The 18,438-nt window shown below is 35.7% G+C and overlaps 1 protein-coding gene across 1 annotated transcript in view; it reads left to right on the top strand.

The window, feature by feature from the left end:
• Positions 1–18,438, top strand: part of IGFBPL1 (insulin like growth factor binding protein like 1) — a 101,211-nt gene that overhangs the window by 66,552 nt on the left and 16,221 nt on the right. Inside the window, exon 2 of the mRNA XM_053700636.1 lies at positions 17,051–17,160. Coding sequence (XP_053556611.1) covers positions 17,051–17,160 — 110 coding nt within the window. The remainder of the gene's footprint in view (positions 1–17,050; positions 17,161–18,438) is intronic.

Here is an 18,438-nt window from a genome sequence, read left to right as displayed (position 1 = left end):
TCAGACAATTTACCCGGAGGATGGGTCGGTTTCAGCATAATCATCATAAATTTAGTAAATAACTCAAGAAAACAGCTCAAGCAGCAAATACCAATTCACAGTGAGATAGATTTCATTTTGGCAAATTCTCTAGCTTCCTCTGGGGAGTTGAGAACCTTATTTTCGCCATCTGTTAGGATTTTAATTTTTGCAGGGTAAATGACCGTAGCTTTTATACCTGCCTGGATTAGTTTTGTACATATCGGTGTTATTTCTCTGCGTTTTTGTGACGTCTCAACTGAGTAATCTTGGAACATTAATATAGATTTGCCTTCTAGTGATAATGGGGTATGCTGTCTGTATTGTTGCATTAGTTTTACCTTGTCTTTAAAGTTAAGAAACCTGGCTATAATTGGCCTGCTCTTGACTGACCCATCTGGTAGTGTTTTAATTGAGCCCATACGATGTACTCTCTCTATCACCAATGGTAACATTTCAGATGTAATTCCTAACTTCTGTGGTATAACCATTGACATAAGATTGTCTAGATCTTGATACTCTTTTGTCTCAGGTATCCCAAGCAGGCTAACATTATTCCTACGGGTGCGATCTTCTAGGTCATTTAGTTTATCTTGTAAGTTTGCTATATGGACACCCTGATCCCTTACTATTTGCTCCTGAACTAACTTGGCATCTTCTAAATCCGAGATTCGTTGTTCTGCCTCGTTTAGTCTTAGGGTGAATTGTTTAATTTCTGTGGTTAGGTTGTTTATATCCATTTTGACTTGTTCAAACTGCGGTAGCATAATAGCAGCAATCTGTTTTACTATATCATGTGTATCAATGTTATGGGTGTCTATATTCATACCTGCTGTAGCTATATTCCCTAGGTTGTCTGTGCTAAGTCTATTTTTCCTATCTCTTATCTTAGCCGGCATATTTGGTGATTGTGGTTTGTAGTTAGTGATAAATTTCTCCATGTAAAAGAGCGTGCAAAAAGGTGATGCGTGTGACGTGTGATTGCGTATAACAGTGTGAGAAAAAAAAAAACAGTTGATCGTGTTAAATACTCTATACAGTGAAGATATATGTGGGAATTGTTAGGGTCTTTTTTTTTTTTTTTTTTTAATTAAGAGATGTCTTAGATAATTAGATAATAATATATATGTTGATAATAGATACTAATGATATATTTAGTGGACAGCTGTCCGTGCCTGTGGTAATGTGAAGAGAAACCAGCAAAGAAGTCTTTTACAAGGATAGTTCAGCTACTTAAAATCACCTTGAACTTAGACTAGGATTTTTTTTTTTTTTTTTTTATATATATATATATATTTTTTTTTTGTGCTTTGCCGTGCTATTTACTTTTAAACAGTAATCGCCCCCTGCTCATTGAAGCTGTACTATCTACTATATAATCGTCAACAACAGTAGGGGGAGGGAAGGCTGGTGTCGGGTTTGCAATGCTACAGTCTAAACATTCATCCTAAGATAACTTAGCAAAATATAGTTCTTTTATAGCCACTATTTAGGCACTCTAGGTTGAGAAGCAGAACAAATAGCCCAACAAGCAACTAACCAGCATAAACAGAGAATATCTAAGCTTAGGCTAGTTTGTCACGTGTAGCAAAAAAAATATTAACTTTGTCCTTAGATATATATACTTGTTATTACATATATCAGTTTTGCATATTAATTTGCCTAATAACAAGAAAAAAAAAAAACCCAATGCAAATAAACAGTTATCCAGCAGACCTCTGTAAATATGAAACACTGCAAAAAAGAAAGTCAAAGAAATATCAAAAAGGGAGAGCAAGAGCCACAGATTATTCCATTTATGCAGTGTCTATAGCTGTGGGTATCCTACAGTGTCCTGCTTTGCCCCAGTTAATGAAAGGGGGAGAGTGTTTGGCGGTGCCTTGCAAGAGTATTATCAGTTATTAACCGTTAGCCACTCTTTTCCCCTAGAAAGGAGACTCTCAGATGGTAGCTAGGGACACTGATTTATATAGATAAGTCAATAGCCGCTTTTGAACCTTTTTCTACTTTGCTGAAAATGTCTCTTGACTGTTTTATGCTGCCAATCATCAGATAGACTCCTCTCTTATATCAGGCTCCTCTGCCACTGACAAAGTTAAAGAAAAAAGGGAAATGGCCCCAGAGTTCAACTGAGTATGTGCAGTTCAGCTTATAGACTGTGTTCACTTTGCTTTATTTTGCTATAGTGTTAGTACCCCTTTCTAGTTTACTCTACCAGAGTCCACTTATTTGCGGCGGGGGACAGCACAGCAAATCACTCTCACCTTGCCAGGCCTTCCAAGTAGAATGATGCCCCACCCTGGTTTATCTTACCAGAGTCCACAATCGTCGCGGGGGGGAATCTCACAATAATATAAAGGATCAAGGATATTGCCGCTGTTGTTAGGCACCGTTACTGTTAGCTCATGCAGCACTACATCTCCCGTAGTCCAGCTGCATCCCACTGTGGTCTGTATGCGCCTCAGTTAACTGGTGTTACACTGCGGTGGTAAAGAACTCCTACTCGCCTCCGTTGTCAATGCTGATGCAGCACAACAGTCCCAGGCACGAGGACCTCCATACGCCTGTAAGACTGACCGGGAACTATGCAGGCGAGCTCCGGTTGGAAGCTCCAATATCCGAGGGCCCTGGAAAGCAAAAGCCGGCCCCAAGGAATTGCCTGCAGGTGTATAGATTCTCTGCGGCTTCACTCACTCCCACTAGAGTCCGCACACGCTGCTGATGCGTGCGTCACCGCCCCTTCCGGTCTCTGACCAGAGCTGATTACTTTTTAATGTAGAATAGGGTAGGGACTTTTATTATTATTATTTTTTTTATTTTATTAGGGGGCTTAGATTAGGTGTAATTAGTTTAAAATTCTTGTAATATTTTTTTATTTTCTGTAATTTAGTGTTTGTTTTTTTTGTAATTTAGTTTAGTTTATTTAATTGTATTTAATTGTAGGTATTGGCTAGTAATTTATTTAATTAATTTAATGATAGTGTAGTGTTAGGTTTAATTGTAACTTAGGTTAGGATTTATTTTACAGGTAATTTTGTATTTCTTTTAGCTAGGTAGTTATATAGTTAATAACTATTTAATAACTATTGTACCTAGTTAAAATAAATACAAAGTTACCTGTAAAATAAATATAAATCCTAAAATAGCTACAATGTAATTATTAATTACATTGTAGCTATCTTAGGGTTTATTTTACAGGTAAGTATTTAGTTTTAAATAGGAATAATTTATTTAATGATAGTGTAGGTATTAGGTGTAATTGTAACTTAGGTTAGTTTTTATTTTACAGGTAAATTTGTCTTTATTTTATCTAGGTAGCTATTAAATAGTTAATAACTATTTAATAGCTATTGTACCTAGTTAAAATAAATTTAAATTTGCCTGTAAAATAAAAATAAATCATAAAATAGCTACAATATAATTATTAGTTATATTGTAGCTATCTTAGGGTTTATTTTATAGGTAAGTATTTAGTTTTAAATAGGATTAATTTAGTTAATAAAAGTAATTTTTATTTAGATTTATTAAAATAATATTTAAGTTAGGGGGTGTTAGGGTTAGTGTTAGACTTAGGTTTAGGGGTTAATTAATTTAATATAGATGGCGGTGGTATAGGGTGGCAGGACAGGGGTTAATAAATTTATTATAGGTGGCGACGGTGTAGGGGGGGAAGATTAGGGGTTAATAAGTTTAATATAGGTGGCGGCGGGGTCTGGGAGCGGCGGTTTAGGGGTTAAACAATTTATTTAGTTGCGGCGGGGGACGGGATCGGTAGGATAGGGGTTAATAACTTTATTATAGGTGGCGGCGGTATGGGGGGGCAGGATAGGGGTTAATAGGTATTATGTAGGTGGCAGAGGGGTCTGGGAGCGGTGGTTTAGGGGTTAATACATTTATTAAAGTTGCGGCGGGGTCCTGGAGCGGCGGTTTAGGGGTTAATACATTTATTATAGTTGCGGCGGGGTCTAGGAGCGGCGGATTAGGGGTTAATAACTTTATTTAGTTGCGGGGGGCTCCGAGGGCGCGGTATAGGGGGTAGAACAGTACAGTATAGTGTGAGTGCTTAGTGACAGCTTATCAATAAAGCTGTAGAAAAGCCGAAGAGCAGCGAGATTGGATGAGTGATAACTATCACAGTCCGCTGCTCATCGCCCCATACTTGGTGCGCGGCTTTTTGACAGCTTTTTTGATAACTTTTGCGAACTTATTCAGGTCCGCGGCGGTGATGTGAGGCGAGCTTAGGCGAGTGTATTGGGGCCGGCGAAGGCAGGTACGTACGGAGCTTAATAACTAGAGGCCTTTAAATCTACAAGTGATTTAACTGTAGTCCCAGATAACAGTAAATATATATGTTTATATTTATGATATAAGAAAATTTTATTATTCAGCAAGGGTATTAAAAGGGAGAAAGGATGGATACAGATTAATTTGTACCCAAGCATTGTCCCACAATCTCAGAGTGTCTCCTCTAATTAGTATATCGGTGTGGTATTGGGGTCTAAGGTGGTTGGATAACCAGCATTTGGCTTAAATTTTTTTGACCATAATTATTAGGCACATTTTTTGTACACCATTTTATACAGCCTCAGTTAATAAATGTATTGCCTCTAGAATATATTATTGCACACTCACAATTGCAGCAAATCCAGTAAATCAAGGTTGTTAAGAAACTTATGTAAAAGTGTTCAGTTATGGGTTTTGTTCATTACATAATAATCTATTGAAATTCTCTTTTTAAATGATATATATTGTGTACAGCTGCGTATTCTTGATATAGGAGGTACAGACAATAACAATGACTGGCTGACTTAATTTCATGCAATTAAAATGCATTGCATTTACTTTTGTACCACAGAGGTGCTCAGTATAACAACAAAACTAAGCTCTTATGTTTCCTGGCATGGAAATAGATGACCCTTGTCTGTTGACATGTAATTAAAGCCCAGCACCAAGGGGCATTAAATAGGGAGGTAATTAGCTTTATATTAATGCTCATTTAAACCCAATTCCCAAAGTCCAGAGGAAAAGCCTCAATTAATTGGAGATCATTAGTATGTGGTAGAATAAAGAAGCATCGCTCGTATTCGCATTTACATTAGAATATAGCTGAGCATATTCATGGTAATTGAAACCGTGCACTTATATTGTTGTCATATAACATAAATGATGTAATGCATCAAAAATGCCCAATATTCTTTATCAGACTCACACAGGATTTACAGTTTCAAGATGTCTTCTATTCAACATGTAATTGGCAAGCTGGGATACGCTGTGAAAATTGCATCTTTTTTTCTTTTTACATAGTTTGGAAAGATATTTGACCAACATTAATAATCAATTTATACTACCCCCCCCCCCAAAAAAAAAGTAGCGTAAATAGTGAATAAATGTGCTTGCTTACCCAACCAAAAAATGTGTAGGAAGATAAGGTATTTACACCCATAAATATAGGACAAAAAACAAGAAAAGCCATATTTTTGAGACTTAATTCGATGTTTAACCCCTTAATGACCACAATGTACCCTGTATGTCACTGGTCGTTAAGGGTTTTTTCTGGACATAATAGCACAAGTCTAGCAAGAACACGCTATTAATGCCCTCCCTCCAGCAGACTTTGTGGAATAGAGCAGTCTCAACGCTGGTGGCAAGACTGTGTTATAAAACAATAAAGTCCCAAAAAAAGGCCAGCGACATACAGGGTACGTCGCTGGTCCTTAAGGGGTAAGAGCACAAAATAAATAATTAAAATATTAAAGTTGTTTTACTATGTATAATTAAACATTTTACATAGGATTTTACAGTGTTTACTATACATTTAAATTATGGATGTTGAACTTAAATTAAGTCTAATAATCATAATGTTCATGTACGCTTGCAGTGAAGTGTTGACTATAAAATTATAAGAAACAGCTAATTCCATAAGCGACATATACTGATAATAAGTGTAAAAAGCTGCATTATAACACATTTGGCAACCAATATCAATATTGAATTAATTAGCTGCTACCTGATTAACCTTTTCACTGCCGGGAATTTCAGAAGTGTGGTGCGCAGCTGCAATTAGCGGCCTTCTAATTGCCGAAAAAATGGCAAAGCCATGCATACCCCAGAGAAGCTTTTACATTTGTTTTATTACTGCAGTAGTTGTGTCAAAGTAATTTCAGTGAGAAACCCAAAGTTTGTGAATAGTTAACAAATATATTTGCATTTGGCGGTGAAACAGTGGCATGAAATATACCAAAATGGGCCTAGATCAATATCTTGGGTTGTCTACTAAAAAAAATATAAATTGTTTTGATAGGTAAATAAAAAAAAAACAAGTCTATATTTCTGTTTAAATGGAGTGATAGCAAAAATGCTAAACATTCTTTAGTACTTTGGGCAAGTTTTTCTCTAAAATTCCTGGTCCCTAAGGGTTTAACCTCTTAGGGACCAAGGATGTGCTGTGCTATGTACATCCTCAAAAAAACAACAGTTAAGGACCAAGGACGTACATAGCACGTCCTCAGCTAAACTAAGCGCTCTCAGGGTATTGCAGATGCCACGATATTGAGGCATTGTGCAATACCCTTTAGGCAGCTACCGATGCAGAGAGGGCCACAGCGATGGTGCCAATCATTGGTGGTGTGGGAGGGCTAGGAGGTTTTGGCCCATCACTGGAGTTGACGGGAGGAGGGTGGGAAGCCAGCATGAAGGGGGGCGGGAGCAGGTGGGACCGCTACAACACAGGCAGTGAGTGGGAAGGAGGGAAGAGGGGGTACGAGGAGAGGGGGATCCTATGTGGGATCCGTGCGTGGAAAGGGATCTGGAATGGGGGGTATGCTTATGAGGGGGGGGTAGCTACACTGCGTAAAAAATGGGATTATCTTAAAAAACAAACAAAAAAACCAGCCCAATTTCATTGCAAAGTGGGTACTGGCAGACAGCTGCCAGTATCTAAAATGGCGGCCAATAGGTAAAGGGGGGAGGGTTAGAGAGCTTTTTGGGGGGACTCAGGGAGGTTGGGTGGTAAGGGGAGATCCTATACTGCAGTAAGTGTATAATCATTTTTTTTTTTTTTAATAAAAAAACTTATTTTAGTACTGGCAGACTTTCTGCCAGTACTTAAGATGGGGTGACCAAAGTGGGGTGGAGGGTGGAAAAGAGCTGTTTGAGGGGGGTCAGGGAGGGATCAGGGGGTGGGATGTGTCAGGTGAGAGGCTGATCTCTACACTAAAGCTAAAATTAACCCTACAAGCTACCTAGTTAACCCCTTCACTGCTGGGCATAATACAAGTGTGGTGTGCAGCAGCATTTAGCGGCCTTCTAATTACCAAAAAGCAATGCCAAAGCCATATATGTCTGCTATTTCTGAACAAAGGGGATCACAGAGAAGCATTTACAACCATTTGTGCCATAATTGCACAAGCTGTTTGTAAATAATTTCAGTGAGAAACCTAAAAAGTTAACAATTTTTTTATTTGATCGCATTTGGTGGAGAAATGGTGGCATGAAATATACCAAAATGGGCCTAGAGCAATACTTTGGGTTGCCTACTAAATATATATATATATATATATATATATATATATATATATATATATATATATATATATATATATATATATATATATATATATATATATACACATGTGAAGGGTTTTTCAGGAATTCAAATCAGCCAATAGGAATGAGAGCTGCTTAAATCCTATTGGCTGTTTAAATCAGCCAATAGGATTTAAGCAGCTCTAATTCCTATTGGCTGGTTTTATTTTTTCAGCCAATAGGAAAGCAACGTTACCCCAATTTAAAAGGGGTGCCTTGCATTAAATCCTCAGTGTGCGGCGGACGATCACATAAAGAAGACCTGCATGTCGGACCGATGGACCTCCGCCTGGACCTCCACCTCCGCGCATCGACCGCTCTGCCTCCGCAGGGATGAAGAAGATGCCGGTCCCATGATGGATGAAGATGCTTCGCCGCCTGGTTGAAGATGTTTCACCGCTGGGTTGAAGATCTTTTGCCGGACTTCAGCAACTGTGAGTACCGATTTTGGGGTTAGTAGATTAGGTAGATTGTTTTTTTTTTTAGTTAGGTTTTTTAATTTTGTGGGTTTGGGGGTGAGGATTTGTAATGTTAGGGGTGTTTGTTTTTCTTTTTTAGCAAAAGAGCTGTTAACTTTAGGGCGATGCCCTACAAAAGGCCCTTTTAAGGGCTATTGGTAGTTTATTATAGATTAGGTTTTTTTTTACTTTGAGGTGGTTTTTTTTTTATTGTTTTTGATCATTTTGTTATTTTTTGTAATGGTAGTTTTTTTATTTTTTGTAATTGTAGTTTTAATTTTTTAGTAATCTTAGTAATCTTTTATTAGTGTAAGTTTAGGTTTTATTTTTATTTCACAGGTAAGTTTGTATTTATTTTAACTAGGTAGTTAGTAAATAGTTATATTGCAGCTAGCTTAGGTTTTATTTTTATTTCACAGGTAAGTTTGTATTTATTTTTAAATAGGTAGTTAGTTAATAATTGTAACTTTAATTTAGGTCTATTTTAATTTGTTAAAGTTAGGGGGTGTTAGGTTTAGGGGTTAATATAGTTTAATTTAGGTTGTTGTGATGTGGGGGCCAGTGGTTTAGGGATTAATAGGTTTAGTTAGTGTCGGCGATGTCGGGGAACAGAGATTTAGGGGTTAATAGGTTCAGTTAGTGTTGGCGATGTTTGGGAACTGCGGTTTAGGGGTTAATAGGTTTATTTCGTTTCGGCAATGTCGGGGAACTGCGGTTTAGGGGTTAATAGGTTTAGTTAGTGTTGGCGATGTGGGGGTGTGTGGTTTAGGGGTTAATAGGTTTAGGTAGTGTTGGCGATGTTGGGGGGGGGGTGCGGTTTAGGGGTTAATAGGTTTAGTTAATGTCAGCGATGTCGGGGAACAGCGCTTTAGGGATTAATAGCTTTATTAGTGATTTAGTTAGTGTCGGCGATGTGGGGGGTGCGGTTTAGGGGTTAATAGGTTTAGGTAGTGTTGGCGATGTGGAGGGTGTGTGGTTTATGGGTTTTTTTTGGCTTTATTTAGTGTCCGAGATGTGGGTGGAGGCGGTTTTAGATAATTTTGTTTCGTCAATCGCCGGCAAATTAGTTATGTTAAATTAAATTGCTTTTTCAGATCCTTTTGTTTTTTTTCAAATCCATTTTTTATTCATATGCATTATTCTGATCTAAATTTTAGAACAGAATAATGCATATGAATAAAGAATGGATCCGAAAAAAACAAACGAATCCGAAAAAACGATTAACTTAACTAACTTAGCAATTTTTAAAAAAATTTAGCTAAGCTAATTTGCCGAAACAAAATTATTTATTTAACTAATGAAAAGGAAACAAAATGAAACTAATTGTTTAGCGACGCACATGTCTAATTTTTATGTATACTAAGCATTGCAAGTCCAAATAGTAGTAACAGTAATAAAAGGTATATATCTTTCTGTCTGTCTGTCTATATGTCTGTCTATTTACATAGCAATCATATACCTCTACATTAAACATAGGTCATTAATTTTGATACATTCATTCGAATCGAATTTCGAATGTTTATATAACATTCTAACATTCTATTTTTGAATTTGAATTTTCAAATTTTTCAATAAAATTCGAAAATATTCGTTCGAATAATAGAATGTTTAGCAATGTATTTTATATCACATTCAATTTCGAAAGCAATATTCGAATTCGAATGTGGCATTTGAATTCGAATGTAACATTCAAAATAGTATTTCTAGTCTACAACTGTGTTTAATACATGTAATATTTGAATTTGAATGCTACATTCAAATTTGAATGCTACATTTGAATTCAAATGTAACTTTCGAATTCAAAATAGTATTCCTAGTCTAATTCTGTGTTTTATAAATGTAATATTCAAAATTCGAAATAGTATTTCTAGTATACAACTGTGTTTAATAAATGTAATATTAGAATTTGAATGCTACATTCGAATTCGAGTGTCACATTCAAATTCTAAATAGTATTTCTAGTCTAATACTGTGTTTTTTTTATGAATGTAATATTCGAATTTGAAAGTTACATTCAAATTCAAAATAGTATTTGTAGTCTACAACTGTGTTGTATAAATGTAATATTCGAATTCGAATGTCACATTCGAATTCTAATGTAGCATTTGAATTCAAAATAGTATTTCTAGTCTATAACTTTTTTATAAATGTAATATTTGAATGTGACATTCGAAAACTGTAAATTATATTTGATAATAGAATTTTTAAGAATATTCGTTCTTACCAACATTCTATTATGTAAATCGAATTTCTACAATAACATTTGTTCTAAAATTAGAATATAAACACATTCGCCCATCCCTAGTCATTTAGGCCTATTTATGAAGCCATCAACCGCAAATACGCTGGAATTCCGCAGCGTAATTGTGGAGAGCCTAATTCCCCTTATTTATCAAAGCCTACAGACAGGCAAAAGTAGAAATCTGTGACGTAACATACGATCCGCCGGTCTCAATCCGACACAGATAGATGCTTATGTCATTACAGATGTTCCGAATACAAATTAAGCACTATCTGACTCCTTTCGCTAGTTATCAAATTTCTACCAGGTACGCTCGCCACTATTCCGGCCCAGCGTACCTGGTTTTCAATCCGACGCCCTGGAGGCGGTGGATGCCATAGGAATCAATGAGAGTCTGAAAGCAGCGAAAGCTTATGTTCGCTGCTGCCCGATATCCCATTGATTCCTATGGGAGAATAAAAGTTATGTTTACACCTAACACCCTAACATGTACCCTGAGTCTAAACACCCCTAATCTGCCGCCCCCTACACCGCCGCCACCTACGTTGTACTTATTAACCCCTAATCTGCCGCCCGACACCTCCGCCACCTAAATAAAAGTTATTAACCCCTAATCTGCTGCTCACGACATCGCCGCCACCTACATAAAGTTATTAACCACTATTCTGCCGCTCCCGGAGCCCACTGCAACTAAATAAATGTATTAACCCCTAAACCCCTGGCCTCCTACATCACTACCACTTACTAAACCTATTAACCCCTAAACCGCCAGCCCCCCACATTGCCATAAAATAAATTAAACTATTAACCCCTAAACCTAACAACCCGCTAACTTTATATTAAATATTAACTCATCCCTATCTTATAATAAATTTAAACTTACCTTTAGATTTAAATTAATCTATATTAAACTAATAATTAACCTACCCTAACTGTTATACTAAATTACATTTAACTATATTAAACTATTAATTAACCTACCCTTACTAGTATACTAAAATTACATTAAACTATATTAAACTATTAATTAATCTACCCTAACTGTTATACTAAAATTACATTAAACTATATTAAACTATTAATTAATCTACCCTAACTGTTATACTAAAATTACATTAAACTATATTTAACTATTAATTAATCTACCCTAACTGTTAAACTAAAATTACATTAAACTGTATTAAACTATTAATTAATCTACCCTGTTATACTAAAATTACATTAAGCTAAAAATTAAATTAACTATATATTTAAACACCTAACCCTACTGAAATAATTTAAATCTACACTAAAAAATTACTAAGGTACAAAAAACTAACAACTAAGTTACAAAAAATAACAAACACTAAGTTACAAAAAAAATGAACACTAAGTTACACAAAATAAAAAATAAATTATCAAAGATTTAAACTAATTACACCTAATCTAAGAGCCCTATGAAAATAAAAAGCCCCCCCCCCAATAAACTACAAATAGAATAAAAGGCCTTTTGCAGGGCATTGCCCCAAAGAAATCAGCTCTTTTACCTGTAAATAAAATATACAAACCCCCCCCCCCCAACAGTAAAACCCACCACCCACACAACCAACCCCCCCCAAATAAAAACCTAACTAAAAAAACTAAGCTCATTGCCCTGAAAAATGCATTTGGATGGGCATTGCCCTTAAAAAGGCATTTAGCTCTATTGCAGCCTAAACCCCTAATCTAAAAATAAAACCCACCCAATAAACCCTTAAAAAATCCTAACACTAACCCCTGAAGATCCACTTACAGTTTTGAAGATCAGATATCCATCCTCCAAGAAGCCGGCAGAAGTCTTCATCCAAGCGGCCGAAGTCTTCATCCAAGCCCGCAGAAGTCTTCACCCAGACGGCATCTTCCATCTTCATCCATCCGGCGCGGAGCAGCTCCATCTTCAAGACTTCCAACGAGGAGCATCCTCTTCGTTTGACGTCTTCTTCCCGAATTAATGTTCCTTTAAATGACGTCATCCAAGATGGCGTCCCTTAGATTCCGATTGGCTGATAGAATTCTATCAGCCAATCGGAATTAAGGTTGAAAACATCCTATTGGCTGTTGCAATCAGCCAATAGGATTGAGCTTTCATTCTATTGGCTGATCCAATCAGCCAATAGGATTGAGCTCGCATTCTATTGGCTGATTGGAATACCTAATAGAATGCAAGCTCAATCCTATTGGCTGATTGGATCAGCCAATAGGATGAAAGCTCAATCCTATTGGCTGATTGCAGATGGAGATGGAGCCGCTCCGCGCCGGATGGATGAAGATAGAAAATGCCGTCTGGGTGAAGACTTCGGCCGCTTGGATGAAGACTTCTGCCGGCTTCTTGGAGGATGGATGTCGGATCTTCAAAACTTTAAGTGGATCTTCAGGGGTTAGTGTTAGGATTTTTGAAGGGTTTATTGGGTGGGTTTTATTTTTAGATTAGGGGTTTGGGCTGCAATAGAGCTAAATGCCCTTTTAAGGCCAATGCCCATCCAAATGCCCTTTCAGGGCAATGGGGAGCTTAGGTTTTTAGTTAGGTTTTTATTTGGGGGGTTGGTTGTGTGGGTGGTGAGATTTACTGTTGTGGGGGTATTTGTATCTTTTATTTACAGGTAAAAGAGCTGATTTCTTTGGGGCAATGCCCCGCAAAAGGCCCATTTAAGGGCTATTTGTAGTTTATTGTAGGCTAGGGTTTTTTTTATTTTGGAGGGGCTTTTTTATTTTCATAGGGCTCTTAGATTAGTTGTAATTAGTTTAAATCTTTGAAAATTTATTTTTTATTTTGTGTAACTTAGTGTTTATTTTTTTTTGTATCTTAGTGTTTGTTATTTATTGTAACTTAGTTGTTAGTTTTTTGTAACTTAGTCATTTTTTAGTGTAGATTTAAATTATTTGAGTAGGGTTAGGAGTTTAAATATATAACATAGTTATTTTAATTTGTAGTTTTATGTAATTTTAGTATAACAGTTAGGGTTTATTAATTATTAGTTTAATATAGTTTAATGTAATTTAGTATAACAGTTAGGGTAGATTAATTAATAGTTTAATATAGTTTAATGTAATTTTAGGATAATAGTTAGGGTAGGTTAATTATTAGTTTAATATAGTTTATTGTAATTTTAAAGGTAAGTTTAAATTTATTATAAGATAGGGATGATATAATATTTAATATAAAGTTAGCAGGTTGTTAGGTTTAGGGGTTAATAGTTTAATTTAGTTTATGGCGATGTGGGGGACTGGCGGTTTAGGGGTTAATAACTTTATTTAGTTGCGGTGGGCTCCGGGAGCGACGGGATAGGGGTTAATAATATAATGTAGGTGGCGGCGGTGTAGTGGGCGGCAGATTAGGGGTTAAGAACATAATGTAGGTGGCGGCGGTGTAGGGGGCGGCAGATTAGGGGTTAAGAACATAATGTAAGTGGCGGCAGTGTAGGGGGCGGCAGATTAGGGGTTAAGAACATAATGTAGGTGGCGGCGGTGTAGGGGGCGGCAGATTAGGGGTTAAGAACATAATGTAGGTGGCGGCGGGGTCCGGGAGCAGCGGGATAGGGGTTAATAAGTTTATTAGAGTTGCAGCGGGGTCCGGGAGCGGCGGGATAGGGGTTAAACCGTTTAGTATAGTGGCGGTGTTTCGTGACAGTATACAAATAAAGCTGTGAAAAAGCCGAATAGCAGCGAGATCGATGACTGTTAATTAACAACAGTCCGCTGCTCATCGCCCCGTACTTGGTGTGCAGCTTTTTGACAGCTTTTTTGTTAAATATGGAGAGCGCCGCGATGTTAGGCGATGTCAGGCGAGCATATTGGTGCCGTCGAATGCAGCACAGTTGACGGCTTGATAAGTAGGCCTCATTATATTGCTTTATAGTTGATATCTAAAGAGTTTGGTAGAAAGGTTTATATAACATGACTATCACTTTTGTATTCTAAAACACCTACACGTTCTCATATTAGGAATGGATTATTCAAGGATGATTGCAAATAATAGAAGCTATTTGAACAATGATAAGCAATTGCATGGGATAAAGCAAATGTAAAATAAAAAAAATACACAAGTTCAAAGACAACAAATTGGCACAATTTTGTTAAATGCAAGAAGCTCAGGTGTTTGGCCTATATGAGTTGTTTGATGTTGTATAATCATGACAACAATAAGACGCAGAAGGCCCTTGGCAGGTATTAATGCACTGTCCCTAAGGGAACAATTTGAGGGTTTTGTGTGAGGTACATTAGCTTCCAAAACAGTCAATTACGCACTTACAGAAACAGACATACTTGTTTCAATGGTAAATTTGCACAAAGCTTGTCCTATACCAGATGGTCTTTCTTTCTTCATGATGTATTTCATAGAGATGATGTGACCGCTGCCAGCTGTCTTCTTGCCTGCAGGAGTCCTGGCTCCTGTATAGACTGTTCATTATTCTATGTGCATATACTACACTCACAGAACTAAGCACTACATGTAAGACATTGACAAATATAATGGATGACCACAATGGATTACTAGTACAGACATTTTACATTTCTTTGAATATCAAGGGGAAATGTAAAGTATGATGTCTAAGATACAGAAACAGATTTATTAAAGTATTAAAACAATCCCTGTAAAATCATTACTAAACATTGCATACTAATTTGACTAAATTTATTTTGTATTCTTTAGCTTTTGTGTGTAGCAAAGAACAGAGAACAAAAAGAGAGGCAAATTACTTTCTGGCTTATGCACGTGTCTAAAGTCTAATCATGGAGGTAGACAGAATAAAAGATCTTAATTTAACCTTGTGCAACTTAGATGGACATATGGCTCTTCACTGGAAATAGCACAATCTCCTCTTTAATTAAGGTGTTCAATTGACTTTCTGGTTATAATATAGACAGAATGATAAATGATGAAGTCTTCTAAAACTGTGCCTCTATCTCAACCAAAAGTAAATCCATACACTCATGAGACACTTATTTAAAAGAGGAGACTTTACTCTTTCAAATGAGGCATACATTGCTTATCTAAATAGCGCTTCATCAGTGTCTAAAGTGCAATTACGTAGAGTATTATACACCAGATTCTTAGTAGTAGGAGGTCCCCTAAAATAAGTATCTTTCTCTGCACACCTTTTCATCACAAGAGCCCTAATATGAAAGAAGAAATAAATCTTTCAAATTGGAGGTAGTATTAAAAATTGGGGTAGTTGTTAAAACTATAAATTTGCTTATCCACAGAGATGTTCTTCACTAACCCCCAGAGAAATGTCAGCAGATAATCATGCACATGCATAATGAGCCATCCAAGAAAAATCTGTCTTAATGATATATTCATATTCAATAGAATATTTAAAATGTTGCTGATTTTATTAATAATACAAAAATAGGGAATAATAGAAGGGCTGTTGTTCACTCTAAAATAAGTGGGTTATGTCAGATTGCCGTTTCGTAAGCACACAGATTGAGACAGAGATGCATATTTTTGCCTTGTTTCATTCCTAATTTATTGTTCTTATATAACAAGGACTGCCTCAGGGGTATCCATACAACTTGGGCGTATTGAAATCAAATGATTGGGGTATAGGACTGCATCTCTGATTGATTCCATTTGTATTGCACAAAACAACAAGAAAAATACCACTAATTTTAGATAGTTTGTATATTTATATAAATTGAATATGATAAAATTCCTATGATTTTCTTTTGGCTGTTCTGTTCTTCGCAATCCAAATTTAAAATAAAACGAAGCAATTTATATATATTGAATTTATACTAATACCTAATAGGACTGGTTGGTAATAATGATTATTTCTACAGTCTGGCAAAGGGGGTATGTGGACATATTGGGCAATCCATTTGGGATCTGTAATCATAAAAATGTTAAGAACCAATGGACTACATTATTTTAGTACAAGGATATTTGGAATAAAATAACCTTACCTAAGAAGTTTATATTTACTCCTCTAGCTATACTTTATCCTCTATGTGCAAAACCCATTGATGTACAATCAATAATCAATAAGTGTTTATCACTGATATATACATCCTGTTTCTATAAAAAATAATCTGTTTGTTACATAACAGAAATGAGCTGTCATTTTCTTGATGGAAGGATCATGTATTACACATAACTAAATGCTTGTTAACAGCCATGGTCCATAAAAAAATGTATCACAGACGTTATATACAGCGTGGGACTTATCTAATACATCTTGTTTCTACATAATGCTCTATCATTTTCTGCTTTTAAAAGTGAAAAAGTAAACCTTTAAAGGGACACTAAACCCAAGTTTTTTATTTTATGATTCGGATAGAGCATGTCATTTTAAGCAACTTTATAATTTACTCCTATTAGCAATGTGTCTTCATTCTCTTGAATCTTTATTTGAAAAAGCAGGAATGGAAGCTTAGGAGCCAGCCCATTTTTGGTTCAGTACACTGGATAGCGCTTGTTGATTGGTGGCTTCTTTATAGCTGTATAATGCAACAGATCAAATAAACAAAGCACTAAATACAACTATATACTCCTATTTTAATTTATAAGTTAGGAGTCTCAATAAAGACATTAATTTTAACTACATACATAGTTGTGTATTAAAGTTTTGCATATAGTGACTCCAAAATTTATAGTGTTCTTGTCTCGGCATATTTCACGTGTGTGTGTGTGTAAAAAAATAATATATATATATATTCTACATAAAATATAGTGCAATGCCATGTTATTAGCCTCTTATGCATGCCTATATGTTCTGTCTTCCTGCAGCTCCTGTTATTGTTGTCTCACCCAAAAAAATTCATAATGCTACTGGAGCCCAGGTGTACCTATCGTGTGAGGTGAAGGCCGTTCCAACTCCCAGCATTACCTGGAGAAAGGTATGTTATGGCACATGTCCATAATGTGGTCAAATATAAGCATAGACATTTGCATATTTACATATAAATTGTCCTCATAAATGTTTTATCATGCATATGAAATAGTAGCCATAATACATGATGGAAATATATATTTGCATGTAGAAATGTCAAATAAAATTGGAACTAATATAATGCTCATTGTCTCTTAAGGACATCTCCCACTGATGGTGGAAAAGGATATACCTTTGTAAACCCAACACAAAAGCACTGACTTACTCAGAACTGGAACATGCATTTTTTTTAAAAAGAAAAAAAAAAAAAAACTAATTTTTATTCTTCTTCTAGATCAGTGATGTCTAACATCCTAACACATAGCGGACTAAACAAATATTTTAGAAGCCTTAAAGGGCCACTAAACCCAGAATCTTTATTTCATGATTCAGATAGAACAAATTAAAACAACATTACAATTTACTTATATTATTTATTTTGCTTCATTTTTTAGATATCCTTATTTGAAGAAAAAGCAATGCACATGGGTGAGCCAATCACATGAGGCTTCTATGTGCAGCAACCAATCAGCAGCTACTGAGCATATCTAGATATGCTTTTCAGCAAAGAATATCAAGAGAATAAAACAAATTAGATAATAGAAATAAATTAGAAAGATGTTTAAAAATGCATTATCTTTCTAAATCATGAAAGAAAAAATGTGGGTAGCATGGCCCTTTAAGGGATACATATAGAAGTATGGCTATGAAAAATACAAATAATAATATATTAACTAACACATGTTGTTTACGCTTGGTCCCATCTCCTCTCCAATTATTCCCATTTTACAGATGCAAATATACAAATATTCCAAAATCAAAACCTTTTCTGGTCAAGAGCAGTTTGGATAAAGGGTTTTCTACCTGTATTTAGATATTCTTTATCTCATACATCATTTTATCTGCAAGTAGATTTACTAGATAAATATATCAGAAACAGGTAGCAGAAGTGACACCTAATTAATCACTAGTATAAACTCTCTTCAAATTCTAGGTATCATATTTCCAGCATGATGCAAGTAAATTAAAAATAATTCCATGTGAGTGTTACTAAAATTATTCATGATGTTGAGAATGAATTAATTTAATATGAGTAATATGGGGGAGGAAAGTTAGCTGTATAAATAATAAATACATTAAGGGATTAAATAGATCTTGGTAGCCAGGTATTTCACACTAGAAGCTCATTAAATTAGAGTGTAGAGAATTAATGTGTAATTTGTATAAATTCTGCTTTAGATACAAC

The sequence above is a fragment of the Bombina bombina genome, chromosome 2 (genome assembly GCF_027579735.1).
Source record: "Bombina bombina isolate aBomBom1 chromosome 2, aBomBom1.pri, whole genome shotgun sequence".
Taxonomy (NCBI): domain Eukaryota; kingdom Metazoa; phylum Chordata; class Amphibia; order Anura; family Bombinatoridae; genus Bombina; species Bombina bombina.
The sequence above is the reverse complement of the archived record's forward strand: the minus strand, read 5'-3'. Positions and strand labels throughout refer to the sequence as shown.